General features: G+C 37.4%; 4 protein-coding genes across 7 annotated transcripts; all 4 read right to left on the bottom strand.

The window, feature by feature from the left end:
- Positions 1 to 634: 634 nt before the first annotated feature.
- LOC140777875 (meiosis-specific protein PAIR3) lies at positions 635 to 7,430 on the bottom strand. 2 transcript variants are annotated; one of them, XM_073122277.1, is made up of 11 exons: positions 7,302 to 7,430; positions 5,856 to 5,937; positions 4,075 to 5,562; positions 3,818 to 3,947; positions 3,292 to 3,441; positions 3,154 to 3,217; positions 2,927 to 3,076; positions 2,761 to 2,819; positions 1,572 to 1,706; positions 1,249 to 1,340; positions 635 to 959 (listed from the first exon to the last, which is right to left on the bottom strand). In XM_073122277.1, the coding sequence occupies exons 2-11, from the start codon at positions 5,886 to 5,888 to the stop codon at positions 891 to 893; spliced, it is 2,370 nt and encodes a 789-aa protein (XP_072978378.1). In that variant the 5' UTR covers positions 5,889 to 5,937; positions 7,302 to 7,430; the 3' UTR covers positions 635 to 890. The 2 variants fall into 2 exon arrangements, with proteins under 2 accessions (XP_072978378.1, XP_072978379.1); XM_073122278.1 differs by having other exon boundaries at positions 3,340 to 3,441.
- A 2,193-nt stretch (positions 7,431 to 9,623) lies between these two features.
- LOC140777880 (myb-related protein 306-like) lies at positions 9,624 to 10,960 on the bottom strand. Its single transcript, XM_073122282.1, has 3 exons — positions 10,663 to 10,960; positions 10,417 to 10,546; positions 9,624 to 10,313 (listed from the first exon to the last, which is right to left on the bottom strand). The coding sequence occupies exons 1-3, from the start codon at positions 10,793 to 10,795 to the stop codon at positions 9,692 to 9,694; spliced, it is 885 nt and encodes a 294-aa protein (XP_072978383.1). The 5' UTR covers positions 10,796 to 10,960; the 3' UTR covers positions 9,624 to 9,691.
- A 3,730-nt stretch (positions 10,961 to 14,690) lies between these two features.
- Positions 14,691 to 18,914, bottom strand: LOC140777881 (uncharacterized). 3 transcript variants are annotated; one of them, XM_073122283.1, is made up of 8 exons: positions 18,761 to 18,914; positions 18,058 to 18,436; positions 17,684 to 17,755; positions 17,080 to 17,144; positions 16,764 to 16,920; positions 16,330 to 16,410; positions 16,081 to 16,170; positions 14,691 to 15,195 (listed from the first exon to the last, which is right to left on the bottom strand). In XM_073122283.1, the coding sequence occupies exons 2-8, from the start codon at positions 18,304 to 18,306 to the stop codon at positions 15,073 to 15,075; spliced, it is 837 nt and encodes a 278-aa protein (XP_072978384.1). In that variant the 5' UTR covers positions 18,307 to 18,436; positions 18,761 to 18,914; the 3' UTR covers positions 14,691 to 15,072. The 3 variants fall into 3 exon arrangements, with proteins under 3 accessions (XP_072978384.1, XP_072978385.1, XP_072978386.1); XM_073122284.1 differs by having other exon boundaries at positions 18,058 to 18,534; positions 18,761 to 18,831; XM_073122285.1 differs by having other exon boundaries at positions 18,058 to 18,453; positions 18,761 to 18,826.
- An 865-nt stretch (positions 18,915 to 19,779) lies between these two features.
- LOC140777879 (probable apyrase 6) lies at positions 19,780 to 24,949 on the bottom strand. The gene is made up of 8 exons (XM_073122281.1): positions 24,265 to 24,949; positions 23,690 to 23,802; positions 22,724 to 22,831; positions 22,395 to 22,437; positions 21,792 to 21,974; positions 21,004 to 21,101; positions 20,680 to 20,876; positions 19,780 to 20,304 (listed from the first exon to the last, which is right to left on the bottom strand). The coding sequence occupies exons 1-8, from the start codon at positions 24,812 to 24,814 to the stop codon at positions 20,046 to 20,048; spliced, it is 1,551 nt and encodes a 516-aa protein (XP_072978382.1). The 5' UTR covers positions 24,815 to 24,949; the 3' UTR covers positions 19,780 to 20,045.
- Between the last annotated feature and the right edge of the window lie 816 nt (positions 24,950 to 25,765).

Here is a 25,765-nt window from a genome sequence, read left to right as displayed (position 1 = left end):
TTCAGGTCAGTGAATATTTATCTGCTGGTAGGACAGGGAATATATATATATATATAATCTAAGCTAATTTCCTGTGATTTCTGCAACTGTAGTGCATGTGGTAATCCATGCATCAGCCTGGGTGTTTCTTCTTGTAGGGGCATTCTTCAACCTTATTTTGCTTGAATTTACCACTGCAATTACTCAAGTGGGCAACGAAGAGCTAAATATATAGCCGCCAAAGGAAACTCATCTCTTTAATTTGTTTGAATATCTATAAAAGAACACATAAAATTTCGAAAATAATAAGACTGCTTCTAAGCCAATCCATGCCTCCAATGGAGCTCGTTTACATGCACCTATAGAGAGGTACTACATTGAACATTAGATCAGTATTTCCCAGGGTATTTTATCAGTCATCTGACATTTGTTTTGCCCTTATTAAAGTCTATGCACCTCAGCAAGAGATACATTCAAGAGTCCATTTTGAGAACGTGGTTACTACCTGATGCCTACCGCCAGTAATACTCCCGATCAATAAATTTTTCGAGAAGATAAAACCAGAACCTCAAGATTTTAGCAGTCCTAATTCAGCACTTGTACTCTTAAAGTAGAAATCTCCAGTATGACTAGAGATTACACAAATAGATGGCAAAGAAAATACTTTACATCAATTTTCATTTCTTGCGTATACTTCAACAGAAAGTTTCTTGGTGAACACTATTTTAAGCCAAAGAACAGTATAGTGTTGCTATTTCCTTTACCTATATTTACCTTTGCCAAAATTTAGAGATCTTCCTAAGCTTTGCTTTGGTGCACTACATCTAATACAGGAGCTTCCTTGTGACCATTGTCATTTATCATGCATACAGTGATATTTTTTTTTGGGTGGGTGGGGGTGGGGTGGGGGTTCAACTTGGACCTTCTGCCATCCACTCCTTTAACACACGCTTCATGCCATTCATCTTTTTCCGTGCTTCCTGCAGCACATAAATTCAAAATTCTGATGCATTTTCTGTATACAGTGTAAGTGCTTAAATACTTAAATCACACTACAAGTTATATGAGTAACGTTCATGCAGCGATTGGCCTCCTGCCCCAGCCAGTTCAACTGCAACCTTAAACTGACCCGTGACCGTATAGCCAACAGATCTATGATATAGTACGGTTAGTACCCACTACAGGCACGATAAACAAGGTATCTTTGATGAGCGCTTTCATAGCTGGACTCCCATTTTATTCAAATTGACTAGTTGCAGATGAACTCACCTTGTGGATGTCAGCAATCTTCGTTTCTGCCTCACTTAGGTGAGTCTCTACTGATTCCTTGACATGTAGAAGAAACTTACCGTGTGATGCCTCTGCACATACAAGAATAACAAGGTCAAGTAGAAAGGTGAGAAACATGTCCAAATGCATGAGGCACACATAGCAAAGAAACTTGTTTTTGGAGGCAACAGCATATCCATGCATTCAAGAAAATATAATCAAACCAGCAACCAAAAGTCCAGTCCGATTGGTTTGCAGTATAGAGTCTATGAACTGTTATATTCAAGTTATAGTCTCTGCAAATTGTACTGAATGCCACCTACTTTGCTTGTCGGCATTCCCCATAAGATCTATCTGCTGTCCCTCAAGCTCCTCGAGCATGCTCTTGCAAGCCAGGAGGTGTTGGTTGACATCCTCTTTAAACTTGTCATGGACGATCCTCAATTTTTCCTCTTGCTCTGCAAACAACTCCCAGCTTATACATTAAAATGGAAAATGGAGAATTATATAAATGCACTACACAGAAATAGTGTAACAGGTCAATTAGTATAAACACTACAGAACTAAACAATAAATAGTGCAAAAAGAATATATGTTAGATCAAAGCAATATGTGAATAAGATATAAAGAAGATTGAATTGTTAGAATGTATAATATAAAACCAAAATTCTCTAAGATCAAACTTTTGATATAGTTAGTGTAGTACCAGAGCAGAGTAAGAGGTCATGAGTTCAAATTCTGTGATCTATCTTGTCATTTAAAATGTTAACTTTAACTCTTTCAAGTCAAATTCATTTCTTAAGTCTAAAAAATATCTTAAGCCCAAAAATAAAGAGTAATATATTTTAAAATATAAAAACTATCATTCTTTAAGATTAAAATTATAGAGTATTTAATGAGTTAATACAAACAGAAGAACTATTGCTCTTTTAAGATTGAAGTTTTTGTTTTTGATAAATCTTTTAAGATTAAAATTTCAAGTATAAATGTATGCACCATCTACATGCTTTTATCTACTACGTCTTATTGGACATTTCTTCACAAAAAGCTATCGCTGTCAAGTCTGTACTGAGCGAAAAGATGGTGGGTGGGTTGGGGGAGGCCCGGGAGGGGTCAACGATGGGGAAGTCTGTAGTCTGAATATATGACAGTTTATATAAATTTGTTCTCTGCTTTTTTAAGCTTCGTCTGTACCTGGGCTTGTACAGTTGTACCAGATTATATAATACACTACACACTCAAATGTTTCTCGACAAAAATTAATGACACTTCTTACATTGGCTTTTATTCCCTAAAGCTACACTCTGACTGGTCCGCCGCAATAAAAAACTCCCATGGTTTAAAAGGATCCAACACTTTAAGTACTCAACGAGAATACAAAATGAGCAAGTCTAACTATCAAATAAATTTGGCCTACCAACTTTCTTCGAAAAAAAATAAATCAAATAAGCTCTTCAAGGATGGTAAACAACATTTTTAGTTATATAAGGCCTCACACCTCATACTTCATACCTTGGAATTTAGATTCGATGCGTCTCCTCTTGGACTTGCCAGTGCTGATAAGCTTCGTCCTATAAGAAGATTAGAGAACAAAGTATAATGTGAGTAAAAGTTTCGTCAAAAGGTATACTAGATATTATTGTTATTTGTTACATAATGTAACTGTTCAAAATCTTACACATCTGCCTGCATCTGAGACTCAGCATCCTGTAGCTGCAGTTGTATCTTTTCTGCAGCAGCTGAGAGTATATCAGAGCTCTTCTTACTTGTCTGAGACTTGATTTTGGTTTTGAATCTTTCCAAAACCACTGCCAATTGGTAAATAGCCCTACAAATCATAAAAACATGAGACTGTTGGAATAGGAACATAGAGTATACTTAATTAAGATAATGGAACAAAAAGACCTCCTCAAGGAGTTCTCTGGGAATTGTTCCAAAGCTATATCTGATCCAGTAATTTCTTCTGCACCTAATCAAAGTGAAGAGAGCTGATTATGAACTGTAATCCAAGAATAGTTATAAGAGAAGAAAATAATATATTACAGGAATTGTCAATAGGTGATGATGAAGACATGTTGATTTTGCTCGTACTTTCGTCTTTTAGGCTAGGTACCCTTTTTATATGATGAAGTGTCAAGTTAGATGTATATGGGCTATCAACATCTGAAAACCAATTGGTAGACCGCCTATAGCCTGCAGAGAATAGCAAGATAAACATATGTATAAGTAAGACTACATCTTTTTATTAGCACAATCATGTAGTTGTAACTTGTAAATATCTCTTCACATGGTAAAAGCTGATGAAGTTGAAACATTAGAAAGCATTGCGGAAATATACAACAGCAACATAATAAACATGCAGAAAAATAATATGTATCATCTGGCAGAGAATTGCCACTGCAGTATCCAAAATAAAGCGTCGTCCTAGTGAGACTGCAGATATAGAAGTTAGAAAATGTTGGCAAATTTCAAGAGATTGCACTGCCAAACAATTTATCCTTGAAAATGGATCAGAGTCTTTCTTTTTGCATGAGAATTAAAAATGAACAGTGCCCATAAAAAGATTGACCTTCTTTAAAGAACTCATTTGCTTCAAAGGTCTGAGTCTCCTGGTCCTCCATTGGGGAAAGAAATGGTTGTTTTTCAGTTTCTTTTTCCTCTACGATTTCTCGTGACACATGAATTTCTCTAGTGTCATCCTGAATCGCAGATTAAGGAAAATTAAGGAGCAAAAGACACAGAAACAGGGTTTTCACCTCAACAAACAAAGATTAATTCAGTTTAATTCAAGCATGCTAATTTCTAAAATATCTACATATAGGATACAGAGGATTCTGTGTCTGCATCTGAAGCATAAGATCCTGATTTAGAACTGTCCAAACTTTTTGGAACTCTAGGACTGTAGGAAACTTCATCCCGTAGTTTACTTCTTTGTGAAGATGCATTTGCATTCATCGCAAAAGTTGGACTTTGAAAATCATCTGGACTATTTCTGTATCTAGCGATTGATGGACTAGAAACCTTCTTCCAGGGTGCATCATTTCTCAAACAAGGGCTTTTTTCATGTTCCCACATGGGTGTTTGCTTTGCGGGAGATGGACTAAAAGCGTAACCATGAGTTCCTGCTGCGCATGCTAGTGGTGAACCATTCAATTGTTCCTGGGTTTCTCCTTTTGAATGGATACTGACATTGGGTACTTCTTTTGATGTCTGCGAATTGCCCTTTTCACTCTGGCGTGGCAAACAAGGAGAACATCCTTCCTCTTTGCTCCGGGATGATGCTTTATCAGGGGAAGACTTGTTTTCTTCTCTTTCAATGTTCTGCAAACTCTTCTCTGATGTCAATTTCATTGGAAAATGAATCCTCCGAGGTTTAACTTTGGTCTTCTTATGCTCAATCCTCTTCCCTTTAAAGCTGCTAAAATTGCCGTCAGCAGTTTTTCCTAAGCTTACTGCTTTCTGTTCTCCATCTTCAAAAGCAAAGATGTTCTTCTCTTCCAGTTTCTGCTTATGGGCCAAGCTAAAAGAAGATAATGTCTTCTTATATTGCATCTTCTGTATTGTCACAGTTGGAATTTTCTTCCGTGTCGAGGAGCGGGTAACAGGTCTCCTTTCAACTTGATTTGGACTCTCAGAATCTGTCTCAATTGGATCTGAGTAATGCTTATCTTTTGGTAATCTTCCCACTTGACACTTATGTTGGTCTGAAATTCTTGTATCCTCATAATCTATTGCATTCACTGCCTGTTTAGTCTGTGAAGCAGTACCAAGTATCTCCCACAGCTTCATTCGAAGGGCTCTATTATCATGCTTGGTTATTCCTGAAGGTTGTTCTCTGCATGCACCTCTATCTGGCGCCATCATTTCCTGCACAGAAGTAAATGCAGCCTCTTCCACTTGTCCACTGTTTTCACCTTTTTCTCTTGCATTTCTGAAAGAAACAGTATCTACTTTCTTGCATATGTGATCCTCTGATTGTATTACTGAAGCCCGGTTACTGATGACATGAAGCGTCTCTGCTGTTGGTGTTTCATGATGTACATATCTTGTCGAGAGACATAATGAAGCCTTCTGATCTTTAGTTTCCTTCTGTCTTTCTTCAGTGCTTTCTACAATCACACAGCTCTTATTTTCTTCTAGAACTCTTCCCTGCAAGAACTTTCTCTCTGAAGTGGGCATGGCACAACCATCTTCCACTCTCATTCCATAACCCATCTTTGGGCACTTTTCAACTGTGACTCCAATAGAAACTTTTGGAAATCGACCAGAGGGATATTGATTACTCCCCAAACTCCGACAATCACTCGAAGCAGCCTAAATTAATCATTTTAGAAGAAATAAAATCACTGAAGAACCAAAAGTTTGTTACTACTCCTAAAAACACAACCAACAATTTAACCAGAACTACACAGCTTGAGCCTAAAAATAAATTAAATATGACAATTAAGGAGCCAAAAACATATATAGTATTCCATCTTAAATCTTACAATATTGCAACATCATTAGCAAGAAGCAAGGCTAAATGTAAATACAGTACATCAAATATCATGTCATACTTGGTAAGATATCCTTGAGATTGAGTAAAGGATTTAGGAAAAGTAACTCACTTTGTGAACCTTTTGCCATTCAACCTCCATCATTGCAGCCCTATACGAGTTAATTAGATGGTGATAAACTATAGGATAGAACCTAGAGAGATGGAGAAATAGATTAATGTTAATATGGAATCATAGATACAACCTTTTCAAACTGAATTAAATCCAAAGCACATGAAGCTTCAAGGAAACTACTTTCAGATGCGTCCAGATGAAAATAATTAATACACAAAGCATCATTTGATATCACTCATATGATATAAGAACATATATATCTTTTAGTCATGCTTTTTTCTCTTCTTCGCTTTTTGTGGGTAGAAAATTTTCCTGAACAATTCTATTTACTCTAGAACTAATTTCATCTCAACCTTTCTTCTCGACAACATATTCACTTAATGTGAATCTACTTTACTTCCAATACTACCCTCATGTGGATCACTAGTATTTGTGTACAAATTTCAAAAGGACCAACCATCTCGTGGGTAGATAAATACCTTTTATATTTATAATACAACTCGCATATGCATCACTGTTACTTACTTCAAAAGGACCAGGCACCTTGTGTCATAAAACTTTGCCTACTTTCAAAAGAATTTATTTCTTGTAGCATTCAGCCTCACTTTGCTTTTCCTTATCGAATTTCTTTTGACTGTAAAGTTCAGATAGCGAAAAAGGGACTTGGAAAAAGGTTCTATTAATATTTATTCTTGTGAAGCCAGATCAGTGAGTCACATTTGTCATAGTACCCATCCTGTATATATTCCAAAAGTAAATCGCCTAATTTCTATTTCCTCACTGATTCTATAATTACTGGTAGAAATCGTAAATCACACCTCCAAGATTCAAGGAATCGTGCTGTCAAGGCCATCATAATGATCAGCAAAAGGTGTAAGAAGATAAATTACAACGCACAAACTGCACAAAAAAAACAAAAAAAAAAGAAGAAAAAGTATTGATCCGAGTAGAAAGACAGTGAATCAGTTACAGGAAAAAGACGTGACCATCTTGTACTGTGATTTGCTAAAAGCTTATCTGGGGAGAACTATGATGCACATCGACCAACATATTGATACCAATTAAGCAAATTAACTCCTTCAGATCACTGAATTCGACATAGTCTCTGAAGGAAACAGAAGTATACGATCGAGAACGAAATTTTCAACTATTCATGGGATTGTTCCCCGATAACTCAACGTATCACTGAGCAAAAGTAGCACAGATCTCCGACTAAATTTTACATAAACCCATTACGGAAACCCTAAACCCAATAAAATTTTGGAATATATGCGAATGGAAATGATAAAAGTGCATTAAAACCAACTGAAAACCCTAGAATTGAGATCAGGTCCCCCGGCATCTTAATGAAGAACGAGATCAAGAGAAGAAAAGGAAGTGAAGAGTAGATAGATCAACAATTCTATAAGCTGATTTGATCGAGAAACTTTGATCGGAGCAGACCTGCGAGAAATCCACGAGAAAAGAACGCAGAGAGACTGCTCTAGGAGTTGAGATCCGATGGGGGATGGCACGCGTTGTCGCGATATTGAATCCTCGACGTCTCTCTCTCTCTCTCTCTCTCTCTCTCTCTCTCTCTCTCTCTCTCTCTCTCTCTCTCTCTCTCTGTGTACCAGAGAGCTGCTTCGAAATTGAAGGAGCGATCGTTTCCCTCCAAAATTTAAAGTACGGCGCAAAAGAGAGCTTCGGAAAGTACTATACTTCTATAGCAGTTAGGTGGGACCCAGGAAGTGGGCAACGGATTCCATACAACAAACGTCGTAGGAGGTTTTCAAATAAAGCAACCAATATATTTGTGCAAATCCCATTCACCAGGTTGTAGGAAATTTCTACAGTTTCGTGTACAAATCCTCAGCCAATGCAAAGAGGGATAATAGAAAAGGAGAAACTTTCAAATAACTTCCTACATTCTCATCATTTTCCGATTAACACCCGCTCTAAACCGTTTATTTTTTCTATATGACACCCTACCTCCAGATCTATGTAACTCTCTTATTAAATTACTATAATAATCTTAAAACTTTTTTAACCTTGGCCCATTAATCTTAGCCCACCCCACCAAATTAAAAATAAAACACACTCACACTTTTCTATATCTTCGAGTATTTAATTTTTTTTATAAATTACCTTAAGTATTCTAACCGATATTTCTTAATTGATACCCTTCTATTTATATTGATTACAATTTTGCTCCTTTCATTTAATCATTCAAGAGCCCGAAGACTAAGTATTAGCCAGATAAATAACCAATCCTTTTTAAATACAGAGACACTAAGGCTCTATCAAATTTTAGCTAATATATTAAGCTATCTAATTTAAATTTTAAGCCGTGTGTGTCGCCTAACTATTACTTCGAATTAAACGTCTACTGAGACATTGTTCCAAATCATCGCGCTATCGAACTGCTTCTCCAGACCAACTATATCATCGAGTCATCAGCTGAGCTAAGTTATCAAACCAAATCACTACTAATTATTAAATAAATTTTTTATAATAATTATCTGAGGTTAGTGTTAATCACACGACTTATTTAGTCACTTGGTCATGAGGAAGATAGTTATAGTGAGAGTCTTGAGTTTTGGGGCATACCATGGGACAATCGTTGGCTTTGTTATGCCACCCAATTGAGTGACTGTAGTCTCACATGCACCATTGATGATATCTCTTTTGCATGCACGTGACATGTCTGCAATGGAAGTAACTGAGATAGCGCCCATGTCAGGATGAAGGCAAAGTAAATGACCTACCATCATACCATGGATTGCCATTTTTCTTTCTTAACTGGGAGGAGAAGATAGCAGTCAAATTCAGATCAGATCCCAAGGGAAATGAACATAGCCTCTCATGCTCACCTCTGCATGCATGGGATATTCCTCACCCATTTATTCTAAAACCCGATTAACTCATTTCGAATATGGCCATATATATTGTGGTTTAGATTATATCGAACAATATAATATACTTGATAATATATTAGACTACATTTATAAAAATAATCTAATAGTTATAAAATAAAATTACAATGTATATTTAAATTTACACTCATTTTCTAAAAATAGTTATTATTTTAATTTTATCATTAATTTTGCAACAAAACAGTAAATTAAAATTACTTTTAGTCCGGAAGAAGTATACTATTCATTATAATTCTAATATTTATTTTTTCTTATTCCCCAACTGGACAGGCCAAGTATCCTTTTAGCTGTTACAAGTGAGACCACTCACATGGAAAGTTGGGTGGCCATGCATCAAGTAGTACCTTTTTATTTGGATCATGAAGGCAGCTCATTGGCATCTACAAATTGTCATGGAATGCATGGGAATCTTTTTGGGTCCTTTTCTCTCTTACAGCTTGATGGTGCAAACTACTGGATGTGTGGTTTCCTCAGAAATGGCAAATCTAGATAGATTGCAGAGATTATATTGTGGGGGCAAAAGGCACAACTAACTCTCTTCACATGTCAAACATTTAAGACCTATCCTGCACTCATCATCTATCTATATCTATGTTAGTGTTGATTTAGCCTCACACGGAAAAAAGAGCTGAAACCTGCAAGAGTATTGGACATAAACTTGGCACATTGCTCTCCATGTTAGGAGTTCTTTTATTTATTTTCAATTAACAAGCCACATATCAATATCATCGGTAGTAAGAATAATCCCCATATATATATATATATATATATATGAACACTAAGTGACTGACGTACGACTAATTAACTAATATTATACACCTCATTTCCTTGCATTCATGGCTGAGATCGATTCTGATCAGTTGAAAGCATGCCCAAGGTGATTAACAAGAGAAGCATACAAGTACATCGTATAAACAATCAAAAGTTGTCATCTAATGATAGGTCGAGAAAGTTCTCATGACCCTGCTCAAGACTCTCATCTAACAGCCATGACTCGAGCAAGGAGAAGGGCAGTTGAGCCTCCCATCCTGGCTTGCTATCTCCTCCAAAAATGCTCGTCTCTGACGCTTCCGGTGTCGACGAGTCTAAAGCAAGTAGTGACGAGAACGGCTCGGGTGATGTGGTGTAGTTAGAAGTGCTTGTTGTTCCCTGGCTCGACGCCGAGTAGGTCTCCGGTGAGCTGGAGTTAGTCCGCGACGTACCGGGACTTGGGGAGCTCTTCTTCATCCACCCCTGGAGAAGCCTGGATATGTTGTCGGCGCTCGACGCGTAAGTCGATGCCGAATTATGCAGACTGTGGCCGTGGGGTTTGTCCATAGACAAGGCCTCACAGAGAGCTTGCTTTGCCGTGTTGATGTCAGTTTGGAGCCTTCTCTCCCACTGGCCTTTCGGAATGGACTCTTGGCTAGAGAAGCCATTACAATTTGGGTCTTTTGTACTGGCTTCAAGCTTCCTGAGCTTCTTCTTGAGATGGGTGTTCCAGTAGTTCTTGATGTCATTGTCTGTTCTTTCTGGGAGATAAGAAGCGATTGCTGCCCATCTGTGTTCAATAAAGCAATAAAACTTTTTAGATCATAGGCGAAAAAAAGAAAAAGGAACAATTGGTAATGAGAATTATAGTCTGGCATGAGCTTAATCCTTACCTATTGCCAAGAAGAGCTTGTAAGTGTATGATTAGCTTCTCTTCCTGATCTGTGAAGTTGCCTCTCTTGATGCCTGGCCTGAGATAGTTAGTCCATCTCAGCCTGCAACTTTTGCTACATCTCATTAGCCCTGGGAACCAAGAAGAAGCACATCAAAATAGAGCCACAAAAAAAAGGAACCCAAATTAAAGACCAACTTGGCCTTGGAATCCCTCGATCAAATCCAAAAGAATTTTGGGAACTCACCAGTACTGGTAGGCACTGTCCTCCAATTCCCTGGGCCATGCTCTTGGATATAGGAGACCAGGATGATGTCCTCTTCTGGAGTCCAAGGACCCTTCTTGACACCAACTTTGTCACAGCATGGAGGTCTCCCCATCTCAACTTTGCTTTGCTTTCTTGATACTCTCCTCCTTAAAAGACAAAAGAGGTAGATGAGCTACTAGAGCTTGGTTAACCCAACCAGATAGGCTTTCTTTCTTTCTTTCTTTTCTTTCTCCTCTGCTGCTCTCTTGCAAGGCAAAGACATGACTCTAAGACACCAATTTCCACCCATATTTATACACAAGAAGACTTGTGGAGAGAGCTGTGCTCTTAGCCGCTGACTTAGAGAGAGAGAGAGAGAGAGAGAGAGGGGGGCAAAGAGAGCCAGGATTTGGATGCTAGAAGAGTCAAAAAGATGACAGCAGAGAGCATTTACTCTCTTCTTTCTCTGCCACAAAACCGCGTGCATTGAATGAGATTGCACCGGGAACCACCCAATCCTTCTTTGCTTCTGAGAAATTTCCCAGCCTAAAAACGCCATTAAATCCTCTTACCATTTGTGGCAAAGGTAAGGGTTCTTTTCAAAGTAAAAATAAATAAATAAATAACAGAGAGCTTTTCCTTTTTCCAATTTTTATGCTCGACTTCACTTCTTGGAGTAAACTATGGTATGGTAGACGTGGGGACTCGGAGGCAAATAAATGCTTGCAGTGCTACAAATTTCTCAAGATTTAATCCTAATCTTTTCTTTTTATTTTCCTAGAAGAAAGAAATCCACACACTGGGAATGCATCTGTAGTAAAGATGAATCCAGAAAAGTCAAAACCAATAAATATATAGCTGACCCAGAGGTCAAACTGTACTTCAAACTCCACACGAGTCAATCTGTGCAGTTAAACTTCACCATCTTTATTTATTTAAAACCATTCTATTATCCTTTGTCTAGCATGTATTAGTAAAACAGTTGGACTTTGTGTTCTTAAAACTTCACATGCAGCGTTGAAGCAAACACTAGTTGACTATATACAATCGTTCCACGTCCGATTTGAAGAATATTAATGCTAAGAAAGACCCATGACGTTCAGAGAGACAGAGAGGTCTCTTACTCACTCTTAAGGGGAAAAAAAATTCAACGCAAGTGGATGCCCTGGCACAGCTCAACCATCTCCAATCTCTCAACTATATTTAAGTCAACTTATGTCGAGCTTATGGATAAGATATATAGAAGTGATACGATAACTCACCAAAAGCTTTATATGTCTGATTTTGAGATATTTTTTGTGAGCGATAAGACTTGATTTAAATGCGTGGAGATTTGAATCTAAATATCTCTCTCTAATATCATATTAACTCATCGATTATTATAGAAGATAATTAATTTTTTTTACATTTTATATTTTAATTAGAACGATTTAAATCCTTCTCTCTCTTTAACGCCTAATTCAGTACGACAAGCCCCATTCCTTGCCCTTTATACCGAGATCTAAAACTTTACTTGAGGATCTTGCATTAAATTCACTACTATTTTGACTTTAGCTTTATACTTATTAGCCGGAAGGAAGAATGCGTCATTGCCCATGTCACATCCCAAGGCCCATAACACTACAAACATAGAGAGCATTACAGTGTATACTTCTTTTAAATTTTTAATTTTACGAGACAATAAGCAATATTTCTAACCCTAATAAATTGTTCGGAAATCCATTTGATGTCGGCCTTAACCCTAATGACACCAACAGGGTACAACTAATGTATATATTCTTCAAGTGTGGTTATTATAGTATTTAGTTAGAAAGAAATAATAAATTAATTTTAGAATAAATAAAGGATTGTCTTATAGATCTAGATGACCGTCGATCTATTTCTTGGATAATGTTTTTTTTTTGGGGATATTATGTGACGTGTCAAAACTCCAAAGAACGTGTGGGTCCCGAATTAAATTGGGCTGACCTCACGTCCAGCTAACCCCATAAAAGGGCCCAGTTATTGGGCCCACAAGATATAACTCCCCTTCTCTTTCGCCCATTACTGTGGGCCAGGCCCATCGAAGGGGCACGTGGCGCCCATCGTTAATCGTTTTGATTAACGATTGAGGTCCTTCGCAAAATTAAAATAATAATCGCTAAATCTCCGACACGTGTCCTTGAGAATTACCCCCGCGGTACCGCCACGTCATCTTCTAGTCGGCATTGGAGTGTCTGGGCCCGCAAGAGTTATCACTGGGTACGAAGTCAACGGATCACCAATGGGCCGGCTATGGCCATCCACGTGGACTGCTTATATCTTTTTGTTACCTAACAGTCGGCAATTTGCGGCAAATGGAGGATCACAACCCCAAGATTATGTGATTAATTAATTAAGATTGCAAACGGGCCAGGTCGGATTCACCCAATGTGGATCCGGAACCGACCCGAACATGAGGCCGGGGCCAAATTAATTATATGCTTCAATCTTAATGGAATCAACAAATATAAAGCGTTAGTTAATTATTTTTGGGTAACATTGCAAAATACCCCATGGGTTCTACTTAATTCCAACTGGTGACAGAAATGTTAGGAATACACTCAAATGTCATTGTCTTCTTTAAAGGTGCCTTAATACCAAAAAGTGCATCTTTGTTGTTTGTATATATATATATACACACACACCTAATAAAGGAGGAGGAATATGTGGGTTCGTTAAGCTCAATAATTCAAAATTGATAGAGTTTTGGACTGGTTTATATTGCATTTAATCAATTTTTTTTTCCCCTTCTTGGTGAATGATTGCAAGTGAAGGTTATGTTCAGTGCTTGAGATTGTCAGAAGGTATGATGATGTCCAGGAGATGAGTTATAAGTGCAGTGGCCAAAGAGAATATGAGAATATACAGATGATGTAAAGTAATTCTGTCACAGAAATTCCAAACTAATTGGGTAGGCAAAAGAGATAAGCAAGTAAGATCCAAAGAACATCCAACCCATCTCTACTGTGGCATGAATTCATGGTGATGGATCATGGATGTAAGTGGGTAACGTGGAAACAAAGGGTTCATTCGTTTGAGAATAAGATCCATATTAGATATCAAAACTTTCCCTTCCTTCAATATCAGGGAATAGATGGGCATTGAATTATTGGGAGGAAGCCCATTAGATGCCAATGCAGTGTAATAAATAGGAAGAGAGGAAATCGTCCAATTTGATATTTGAAAATGATTGTTGTCTATCCAAATCAGTGTTGCTTCTAGCTGCTGCTTTGGATGAACTTTTCACATTGAAGAATGATTTTGAGAGTGGTATGTAAGGGGAGAATAAGTCGGCATATTTATGAAGACATAACAGCTAAAGAAGTTAAGTCAAAAGCTTTAATTGTAGAAAGGACTCAAGGGGAGAGAGAGAGAGAGAGAGAGAGAGAGAGAGAGAGAGTTAAAGACTGGCAATTAAACTGGAAACTGAAATAATTTTCTACAATTATCAGATGGAATAGATCACTTCAAGGAATACACAATGCATAACTAGAATTATATATCAAAATTTTGATTTAAAAAAGAAGTATATATCAAAATCCTGATCAAAATCCAAGTTAACTCATGATTCTAGTATTTGATGAATTTTTTTATCAGAGTTTTGTATGCATATACTTTAAGTGTTTTTATAGACTATTTTTTAAAAAAAAAAAATATTGACCCCTTTGTCCAATTTCTATATTTTAAAATACTAACTCATTTTTCCAGTCAATAATTAACCTACAAACTTACAAACTTGTAATCTGAGAAGAGAATAATCTGAGTCAATAGAGTTCACATCTTAGGCTCTCTTATCATGGACAACCAGAAATATTCATTTCCTAAAGGGATGACGAACTTTGAATGGAATCTAAGTACTGGCATCCATTCAGGAATAGCTATACATTTGTTTCAATTTAATTAATCCACATCACTTGACTAGGAATTCGTTAAGCTGATTGCAAGCTACAGAACTACTCTTTTAGCAAATGCAACAACAAATCACCAATCCATTTACAGCTGTCGAATTGAAATCAGAAGGCCAACTACATCATTCATTCTTAATTATGAAACAACAAAGAGGGTTCAGATAGCTTGTAAACTCCAAGGATGCACATATATACATGATCAAATCCACAACCATAAAGCCAACATAAAACATAATTCAGGACAACAGCTGAACAGTCCATAATAAAGCTGCTGGAGACAACCGCTGCGAATGGCAGTTTAATGATCTCAATAAGCCTGTTACAATTACTCACTGGAAACGCACATGGAAATTACAAATGATAAAGAAAGCAAATTCTTCTCTTATGTGGTGCCACTACTTTTTTCTGATGATCGTGAACACAAGAACTTTCCACTGGTTCACACAATAAGGCTGAAGTGGCATTCGCCTACTGGAGGGTGCTATTGTTGTGGCTCTTGATGTGGGGTGGCAGGGGAGTCAGGTGCTATGGTAAACTGGAGGCCCCGACCTTGCCCAGATTGTAAAATGAATGCCACTTCAGCTGCAGCCAAAGCAGCAGCTTCCTGAAAAATATAAACTCAACATTATCAGATGAGAAAAGTAAGAGAGTACAAAAACATGCAAACAAGATGTCTGGATCTTAAGACTTGGACCAGCATGTAACAAGATTCAAAGATTAAATACAACATAGAAAGCACTCCAAATCGTAAAGCCACTGCTGAACATGATACATATCGTCAGATTTTATATTATCAAGACCTCTTTTGGTGCAAAAATGTTATGGAAAGTCCATATCATGGTCAGCTATAAAGCTGAAATTGCAAGACCTACTCCAACACACTAGCATTACCAGATAGCATTAATTTCAATACCCTAGATATAAGGAGGACAAGAATAGTGCGTAGATGATTCTTGGTTATACAATTCTTCTTAAGCTGATATGTGAAGGTTGAAACCATCAGCTTAACTTTTCAAGATAACAGTACATCTGAGAGAATTAGAAAAGAAGACTCCACATGAAAAGCCATTAGTCAAAAAGGGAAGATAAAAGCTAATTCAAGCAAAACTAGTAATTTTTCTTTAATTTAGAAGGTAATAATCAGTTGACTGGTCGATTTCTTCTTTCCTACACCAGTGTGATCATTATCCTATTTCTAAAAGCTTCCTTTTGATGTGGACACATGGTTTCGTGATTAGGACTTGACCGATATGCCCTAGTGTCCCCATAATGTGATATGTTCTAGTATTATAGGTAGCCTCTTCATTAACATAAGGTAGGTAGCATGTTTCATGGGAGCCTTGTGCAATTGCATCAAATGGTCTTTCCTTTTCAATCTAATTTAATTAATTCTGCAATTGTACTTCCATCACAGAATTGCCAAAATAGTTAGTTCATTAGTCACATATAGTTATTCATTTGGAGCCGCAAATTTCTGTCTTCATTCTACCTGTCTCTGCCTTCGACGTTGCAAGATAGTTACGGCCCATGCCATGATGTAGCAGGGTAATAAAAATCCAGCGGCTCGTAGCAGAAAAAGCTGTAAACCAGCAAATGAATATTAATAAGCAGTTGCAAGTGAAATAAATCCAGAAAAGGAAGGGGTAAAAATAATGATAGAATTCACATTTCTAAGTCAAATAGAAGGAAAGAAATAGAGAATATATAAGATGGAAGAGTTATAGAATCCCCTACTTACAGAAAACATAGTGGAAGCATCATCATCTGCATCACCATTTGTGATGATCAATGCATGCCTTAGAAGCAAGAGGGCCATCAACTGAAACAAAAGAAGACCATTAAGTGTTCGTCTCTAAATCAGGATATCGTACTTCAGATCAAAGAACTTGCAACAATATCTACTTATAATTTCCCTATTAAATGGAAAACACAGTATAAAATGACTGCCTAATGCAATAACATCATTACAATGGAAAGATAGTAGAACAAATTAGATAAAGAACTTCAGATACATCAGCCATCTCCTAAATCCAAAAACTTCATGTTTTTCATACTAAGGAAGTGGTAGGTAGTGTATTTCAAGCAAGTTATCAAAGTTACCGACTCTGTGTTACTTCACAGTTTCTAATTAGTAAGGAACAACGGAATTATCCAGTGCTCGGAAGTGCTTACTATCAGAGCAACAGACCGGCAAAATGCTGCACCACTAGCATTTGTAGCAGCATATTCATCATACTCGGCTTCGAGAAAATGACGTTGTGCAGCTGCCACAGCAAGAATCCTAGGGTCACGCAAATCCAAAGGAGTACCTGTGATAGTCCATCCTCCACTGCATGGCAAAGAGATCATTAGCTACAACTAAATTGTTGCAGTCGCATATACCTTGTAATTGAAAGTTGAATACTGACTATAGTACCATAAAGAGAGAGTAGCTAGTGTCATTTCAAATTCATCACCAATATAGAAGCAGAACATATAGACAACTTGCCTGATGTCAATGGTGGTCTCATCTGGGTGAGGTCGGGGAGGTATTGCGTACCCAGGCTTATACGGCTGAGCATCATTTTAGAAAACAAAAATTTAGAGTCATTAAGATGACGTGGTAATACTACATAGTCTGACAGTTCCATATAATGCACTTTTATAGCAGAAAAAGATTCATCACATGCATCAGAGAAGTATATTAACAAACAACCATTGAACCTAAAAGATCATCTGTACAACTACAGACTTACTACAAAATCCAAGTGTTGCTATTCCTACTCTTTCTTTTATAGAAATACTACTTATATATCTGAAGCAATTGAAATTAGAAAATATTTATCTTCTAAGCATGCAGTCAATTATCAGAGATTCTAAATATAAAGCATGGTTAGTCTTGCAACCATTCTACAAACTAAAAAGCTTTATATTCAACAAAAAGTTTGCAAACAACCCGTTAAATCCTAATGTTTCTTCTCAGTAATTAATTATTAGCAGGCACCACCCCATTCTTATCTAACCAGCATAAAAGAACAATGAAGCAAAATGGACAGTACCACAAATCAAATGAAGGATTAAATTGTGCACATACAAAAATAATATGCACTAACCTCATGGCAAATTTCACATGTTATATCTCCTTTCTCATTGCACCAGCGCTGCACACATGCCCTGTGGGCATACTGTATCAAAAGAGCCACACAGTAAGTACCAATATGCAAATTTATGGAGTATATATGATACTGCACAAAAAAGATCAATGTTACATCCTGAGAGAAGATTCAACCAGTCAATGCTACATCCTTTAAAGGTGGAAGGGTAAATATAATTGTGCTACATTTATGATCAAGATTAATCCACAAATCAATTATATCAGGTAGCTTAACAATTTTTATCTATCAGGAAGGAAATATATAATAAAAAGAGAAATCTTTTTTTCGTTTTCCTTCTAAATAAGAGATTATTAAATAGGAGAAAGTGAAACCTTCAGACTTCCACTGCAAGCGCATGGGGTCTCCAGGTTCTTAATGTGATCCTCCTCCTGGCAAATGCGGCACTCCACCATCTGAATGAGGGGCTCATCTTCCCCAATAACCAATTCCTCCTCCTCCTTGCCATGGCTTCCTTCAGGGGAAGAAGCACCAGCTGGAACCAAACCTTTCCCGGCTTCCACAGTCGTCTCAGTACCAGGCTTTAAGAGAGAATCCACATGCAATACCAAGTGATCTCCCATTCTCTATGCCTCCCTAGCAAATATAATGAATAACGGCTAGTGTTTCCTCCTTTCCTACGTCTTTACCCCTACAACACCTCCAATTACTTCACTCGTGCAAATCTTCGAGTACGTGACCAGATCCACCTACCTAAACAGAGCAAAGCCCTAAACTTTCGATCACCAAAACAATTATTCCCAAAATGCCATAGAAAAAACCTAGCAGCAAGTAATTAAAGGAACAGAACCCTACAAAACCAATAAATCATAAAAGAACCATCATAATCGGTTCAGAAACAGAAGAAAGAAATGAAAGTCGCAATAGATCAAATCGCACAAATAAGGCCGAAGGAATCGCCGATGGCAACAAAACATACACCAAAATGAAGCATTTATTCCCCAGAAAATCATCAGCATGAAAAATTCAATGAGATAACACTGGATCGATAAGAAGGTTGAAGCCGAATCGCCTTACCGCGTGAGCTCTACGCCTCCATTCTCTCTTCCCTTCCTCTTTCGCTGCCTCCTCCTCGGGGAACAAGAGGAAAGAATTCGTCTACACCAAGTACATAACTCCGTTGGTCACGCTGCCCAAGGGGCGATAACGTCCGTTAAACTGTCAAGGAGTTTTCTCGTGGTAATGTTTAATAACGGACGTTACTCGTGAACGTTCTTGTTTGAAACTTCGTCCTCGCGTTCTAAGTTACTTAGATACGCACTCGATTATTTTTATTTATTTATTTTTATTATTTATGAGTTCAAAACTAGATATGGACTAAACAAAATACTAACTCTCCTTAGATATATAGACACTGAGGCCCCATCGAAATTTTAGCTGCTTAATTTAGGTTTCAAACCATATGCATTGCCGAATAATTATTTCGAACCAAACACAAACATGTTCCAAGCCATTGTGTCGCAAGCTACCGCACTGCCGAGTCATCAACTAAATCAATCTAAGCTACCAAATTACTAATCACTAAATAATTTTTTCACAATATTGTTTGGGATTAGAGTTAAATCCATGAACTCTCTAGCCATAGATAAGATATCTACCAACTTTAGTAGGGTTAGGTTGATTTTTAGTCTCATTTACGTATTGAGTACGTAGGTGTGGATTAACTAAGAAAGATGGAGCAGGATTGCACGAATGTTCTGTAAATTAGCAGAATTCGTGGTCTCGTGGACTATTGATCCTATCGAACGTGCAACTGTGACCATTGCGCTCGTATTTTATTTAAAAACTCCTCGCACTTATCTGTTCTAATGATGCATTTGTTATTTCATAAGCTTAATTAAAATTTTGGAATACAACATTAAAACTTTGTCTAGATATGAGTAGAATCTACAGTGCTGTAGGCTTTTATTTTCATGTTTAGCGATAATTCTTAGAGTCTCTTGTAATGTATCGCATAAATATCTTCCAAGGTATAGCTGTTATTGTAGGCTTCATTATAAAAAGGTGCACATTTCAACAGACGTTTGTAGTCCTTTGTATTTTATGTGAAACATTTTTGGCCTCAAGCTGCAAACTTGCCTTGGACTCTTTATCATTAGTCATTGTTATGGGACAGTGGCTTTACATAAAAGTGAGGGATCCCTCTGTAGTCTGTACCTCCCCCCTAACTATTGCAGTTTTTCAATTCTATGAATGAGGTGGGGCAAAAAATGACATTATGATGAATCGAAATGATACATTAGATACAAAGCCAGGGGGCACTTTACTCTAGTGATTGATATCCTACTGGGCACAAAGATCATCAGCTAACACGAGTGATTATATAACGGCCTTTTTCCAAGTCATATATGGTCTTCAATTCAGGTCTCCTCCATTTGGACACCAACCATGTTGAGAAAACCAGCAAAGTTGAGACGACCAAAAGTAAAAGTACGAAGTCATTACGGACCACTGAGGTGATCCAATTTGCATGGTGTAAATCAGTTGCTACTCTTTGCATCAGGAAAGCTCCCAATGCCCATTCTATTTGGGTGTCTCCAACTTGATTTGCAAACTCAATCCTGCCAGACGAAGATAACAATGTGTTGATCACATCTACCACCAAAATTAGCAGAAGAAATGTACAGGGCTAAAGTTATGATTATTAAGCTCAGCCTTCTTATCATGTAACCTATAGCGAGATAAATTATAATAGGGTTTCGTTCATTGCCTTTGCACGTCTCTTCACAGAAATATTTGGAAGACCTTAGTATAATTTTTTTGCATATTGTCTAGTGGTTTTAAGTGTCAGTGATATGTAACAATGTTAGAAAAAACTGGCATAAAAGTTGTTCTTTTATGGAACGCTAAAAACTAGCAACAAGCGAAGTTTATGATGACAATCAAATTATGTTCCTAACAATTCCCTCCTGTAAACCAAGGAAAGATCAACATACCTCCTCTCGCCCAGAGAAATACCAAGACTGTCGTGCAGTAGGGCCACAATGTATGCTGAAGAGAAACAATACCGTGATAAATCTTCCTCATCCAGATTATTATACTTCTCTTTCAGCTTTAATAAGTCTCCCTCACAAAATTGTTTCCCAGCCAAAGCTAAATCAGAAAGAGTTGATGTTGCACCCAACCCAAAAAACTGGTGGAAACAAGAGTTAGACTAACAATTAGAAGCTTGGAAGAAGGAAAGATCAATCAGTGGCTAAGTGAACTTTCCATCAAAAAGCTCTACAGTAACAGGATTAAAAAAAATAATATTTGTGCACCTTTGAAGTGAAAAAAAAATTCTCAGTTGCTAAGAAGCTCCCGTGAAGCTCAGGTACAAAGGCTAATCCTAAGTTGCATTGCTGATACAAGCAATTTTCTACATGCAAAACAATAATAAAGCTATTGTAAGTGAAGAACCTGAGAAATCAATAATGAGGAAGATTATAAGTTATAATATCTACTGTGACTCTTAACAATGAAAGATCAAATCAAGAAACAATAAGCTAATGAGGGCATGGGTATACAAAAGTGAGATTAAATTTCTGCAGATACTGTGGAGACCCTGACGAAATATACTGAAAGCAACAGTGGGAGGTAACCTATTTAGAATGAGATAAATTCAGGTATTCTAAAGTACTTTCTAAATCTTTCTGCAACTCTGAATATGAGATTCAGAAAACTTTATATCACTTGTGTTAAGCAGAATAATTTACAGTCTACACATTCTGACCTTTCAAAATAATATAAAGACAAACATGATAATATACTAAATTAACGTAAGACTTTACAAATAAAATACATAGAATTTATTGAAACATGCTATTTAACTTTTAAGCATAAACGTTCTAAGTATGTTGTATGTTGCTAAAAGAAACCACAGAGCTGATAAGACCATTCACTAAGTCATGAATTTAGAAGAGAACTACCAAGCATTTGAATGACAACAGATATAGTGATAAAACATAGCATCAGAAGCACCTCAATTGATAAATCATGATATATGTATCTTTGCCTATGGAAGAGAAAAGGATAAGAGAGATAGATGATAAAATGGAAATTATTTTACCTTTCCCTTTCTGAAGAAGCATCAGAATGGCAGACCTACAATCTGAGAAGTTACCAGCATGAATAACAGGTTGATACTCCAGCTTCGATCTGAAAGCACCAGTAGCCGGCCTTAATGGTTCCACAATTTCAGAATTCTTTTTAGGAGCACAAGGATCTATAAATTTTCTCTCCTTTGCAGATTCTGCAGTAGTATTGATTAAAAGAACATTTAAAGATCTCTACATTAACTTTACAAAAATCATAACTTCTTGCCAGCTTCTTGGTATAGTGCCAGGTAAGTGGATAGATCCTTTTCTTCTTCTTTTCTTCCACTACACAGCAATTCAAAACTAGAAGCTTATCAAACAGCTGTAAGAAAATGGCTAAGTGCAGCCTAATCAATTGAATTTTTAATGTTCTTAGCTACTACGAAAACATCTAAATAAATTACAATTCAAGGAACAAGGCTGACAAGCTTCTGTAGTCCTGTCATTATCTTTTCTTTCTTTGTGCAAGTGTGTGTCTAAATGCCCCATTATAATAGTTTCTATACATATTGGGGTGGCTGTGCTACTTATTGAAAATAAATATCACATTTAAACAGCAGTTAACAATATGATACCTTCTGATGTAAGCATTTCATGGAGTGACTTGTATGCTGTGTTCTGCAAGAAGCAATGAGTTAGGCCTCTGCTTTATACATAATTCTACAAATTACAACATCAAGCATTATTCAATGCTAACCAACAATATCAACACCCTGAATTAGTGCATACCCTTGAACAAAAACTTTCGAAAGAGGAAAAAACAGAAGAACTTAATCATATACCAAGCATGTGTAACGAGAATGAACTAGGGATATAGTAATTTGTGCTAATCAGTGCAAAAACTGCTAGACATCACAGGTTTGAAAATTGAAGGTATTGCTTTGATTTTCATCACACAATTCACCTGGCCAAAATGAAGGAAGCTGTTGCTGTAGAGTTTATACGTGGTTTCCTGAAACTTAAGCTCATGTGATGATTCAGGAGGTAGTGGTTCATCTGAAACAAATGTTATCTGGAGCAAGAAAAACAAGAACTTAAGATACAGAGAACTCAATCAAGGATCAACAAAACTATATTAGAAAATTCTCTGACTCAAAATAATTAACATATTCAGAATTATGATATGAAACAGAGGAGCTAAGAGCAGTGAGGAGAAAAAAAGAATCAGCTCCATGACCACCAAAAACATAAAGAAATCCAAGAGAAAAATCACAAACAGGGGACAGCATCATTGATGTATCCCTCCCCTCCTTCAAATGAAAAGAAGATACCTCCACTTTTAAATGCCCCAATCGCCAGTCAAAGTGACAGCCACCAAGAAAATTAATCCTTAAAATGTAACATTATCCATTGCATAAGTCATTCAGCTGAGAATTGGCTTCCCAAAATTTTTTCTTTGTAACCTAGTATCACCGGGACTCCTCTTTTGGCCCACAATGGCAATAATATCTCGGGGTTGCCAATCTTTTATAATTTAATAGTTTCAAATAAGCTTTTCTTTTATTGGTTTTCCGTCCAATTGAATGTATCGATTCAGTAGTGTTAATATAGAGGAGCAAAAGTTATGCATGGAATTGTATTATTTACGGTTTGCACATCTTGTTCTTACACATCACCATCTGTAGCCTAATTGTTGAATTTCTTCCTATCCAATTACTTAATAGTAAAATGATGATTGAGTGAAAAAACATAATGTTCACTTGAATCCAATATAATCGGTGTTAGGCAAGAAGTCTTAAAAGAACATGCTGTTCTCATGCAGTAAATCAGACCACACCTAATTCTTTTGATCATGCAGACATTGTATCAAGGTTTATTAGGAGCAACAAGAATATATGTAAGGAAGATTGGAAGGGCTAAAAACAAACACCTGTGCTGAAGCCCCACCAAGTTCAATTACTCCAGTGGTTTTCTGAGGATCACCTCCTAGGGAACCAAGGGCATAATTTGCCGCAACCCAAGCATAAATGCCTTCATCAGAACCTGCAACAAGTTACTGCAGGTCAGCTTTATGATCTTTAAAATTGAGATTGTTCTGGCAAACAAAATGGAAACAACATGAGAAGTTATTATCAAGAGCAGATTTCTGGTTTGCAGAGATGAAAAGAGACTGATTTTTTCTTTTTAATTTCTTGACAAATCATTGGAGTTTGAATTTGAGTAACATGGTTCTTCATTTTCTGAGCTACTTGAGAACAAAGATTTTCTATACTACAACTCCCACAACTTGATTATTCCACATTGGAGAATCAGATGACAACCGAATGGAAAACCATTAATCATGGATTACCCATGCATGCATGCAACTTAGAAACTTACAATCAACAATCAAAGCTAGCTAGGGCTACCTTGAATAGCTAGACAGTAGTTTTTTTTTTGGTCCCCCAAAAATCATATCTAAGCAATGAAGACCTCGAAATAACAAAAACTAACGCAAACTCTCACCTGGTATCACGGTGGCCCAATCGTCTCGGAAACGAAACCCAGATTCCCTCAGGACTCTCCTGCAAGACTCCAATATCTTCTCCCTAACTCCTCCATCCACCATTCTCAATCCTGCAGTCCCCATTAGCCTAACCTCCGTCTCCCTCCTCAGATCCTTCTCCACCTTTCCCTTCGCAAACTCGAGCAACTCCACCAAGGAATCCCCGGCCCTCTCTGGCTCTTCCACGTACGACGACAGCCCCGGGCTCACCCTCATCACCGCCGTCCTATCCAAATCCAGCAATGGAAAATCTCCCCTCTCGTTATTGTAACCAAAGACGTGGATCCGAGTACCGGAGCTCCCGGCATCTATAACAATCCCAAATCGAGTAGAATGCGAGGTTTTAGTAGAGACGATGAGGTAAACGATGAAGACGACGGCGACGGAGGCGGAGGTGAGAGAGATCATGAGGCTCCGGCGAGAGTTTCTCGGCGTGGAAGACGAGATCCGGGAGAGGAGAGAGAAGCGAGGTGGGACAGGACGGAATGGGGAATTGGGGAAGGTGATCATGGTCGCCGGATTGAGATCCGATGTCTGTGACAAAGATAGAGAGAGGAAAAAGGGAACAGAACTAGGACCTCCGACGACGTCGACGAGGCCGACGACGACGACGACGGAGAGAAGACGGTGTCACAGATTCGGGGAGGGTTCAATGGAGTAAGCTTTTTATAGGGGATCCTGGAGATGCCTGCTGGTCACCCGGAGTCTACGGTAGGCCTCCTAGGCTATCAAATAGGTTGGACGAAAATATACAACCATCGAAATTCTCCATGGACACGTGTACATAGAGAAAGGTACTTAATTAGAGTCCAACATATGATTAGGAGTTGTTTCTATGCGTTAAACTAATAAGAGTATAATATATAGCAACATAATTATAAATGTTTAATATTGACGCTGGTAAAAAGTGAAAATTTTCAGAGGAGAATTATTTGTGACGTAATAAGCAAACCATTAGATCATTAGATGGGTTTACAAGTTTAAATATCTAACAAATATTAGAGTTAATATTTAATAAAAAAATTTATCAGGATTTATTTGCATTTTGTATATAAAAAAAATTAAAAGAAATAGCGAAGCTATGAACGTACACGGAGTGGGTTCGACTTGGACCAACAGACAGATAGATGACGACGGGCTAACTACCGAGGCGCAGTTGCAGCGCTACTTCCACCAACCAGCTCTACGTAGAATCGTTCAGCGATGAAGGAAAAAATGTACCTTGATCACGACTTATAATAAAAATATTATGATGGGATTTTCTGGACTTATTTTTAACTTCACTCAGCTTGCCACCTTCCTGATCAGCAAACGACCGTTTACTTTGCCCCCTTTTTTTCTTTTCTTTTTTAATTTTTTTTTGTAATTTGACTAAGTATGGTGTTGGACTGATGCACGAAATTCGTGCACTCAAGGAAACACAGTATCCGCTCTCCTACAAGTAGATATTTATACTAACTT

The sequence above is a fragment of the Typha angustifolia genome, chromosome 15, assembly GCF_048772165.1.
Source record: "Typha angustifolia cultivar Huaian chromosome 15, ASM4877216v1, whole genome shotgun sequence".
In the NCBI taxonomy this organism is placed as follows: Eukaryota; Viridiplantae; Streptophyta; class Magnoliopsida; order Poales; family Typhaceae; genus Typha; species Typha angustifolia.
This window is presented reverse-complemented; position numbering and strand designations above follow the sequence as displayed.

Bases quoted from the DNA above. Each gene is read 5' to 3' on its own strand.
- LOC140777880 (XM_073122282.1), bottom strand. From the start codon at position 10,795: ATGGGGAGACCTCCATGCTGTGACAAAGTTGGTGTCAAGAAGGGTCCT. The intron at 10,547-10,662 runs GTGAGTTCCCAA...CTTGGTTCCCAG, and splicing joins GACAGTGCCTACCAGTACTG to GGCTAATGAGATGTAGCAAA. The intron at 10,314-10,416 runs GTAAGGATTAAG...TATTGAACACAG, and splicing joins CAAGCTCTTCTTGGCAATAG to ATGGGCAGCAATCGCTTCTT.
- LOC140777881 (XM_073122283.1), bottom strand. From the start codon at position 18,306: ATGGGAGATCACTTGGTATTGCATGTGGATTCTCTCTTAAAGCCTGGT. The intron at 17,145-17,683 runs GTTAGTGCATAT...AATGATGCTCAG, and splicing joins CATGTGAAATTTGCCATGAG to CCGTATAAGCCTGGGTACGC. The intron at 16,921-17,079 runs GCAAGTTGTCTA...TTTGCCATGCAG, and splicing joins GAGACCACCATTGACATCAG to TGGAGGATGGACTATCACAG.
- LOC140777875 (XM_073122277.1), bottom strand. From the start codon at position 5,888: ATGATGGAGGTTGAATGGCAAAAGGTTCACAAA. The intron at 3,948-4,074 runs GTATCCTATATG...TCTGCGATTCAG, and splicing joins ATGCAGACACAGAATCCTCT to GATGACACTAGAGAAATTCA. The intron at 3,442-3,817 runs GTCAATCTTTTT...TATTCTCTGCAG, and splicing joins AAATGAGTTCTTTAAAGAAG to GCTATAGGCGGTCTACCAAT.
- LOC140777879 (XM_073122281.1), bottom strand. From the start codon at position 24,814: ATGATCACCTTCCCCAATTCCCCATTCCGTCCTGTCCCACCTCGCTTC. The intron at 23,803-24,264 runs GTGAGAGTTTGC...AACTTGTTGCAG, and splicing joins TTGGGCCACCGTGATACCAG to GTTCTGATGAAGGCATTTAT. The intron at 22,832-23,689 runs GTGTTTGTTTTT...TTCTTGCTCCAG, and splicing joins TTGGTGGGGCTTCAGCACAG to ATAACATTTGTTTCAGATGA.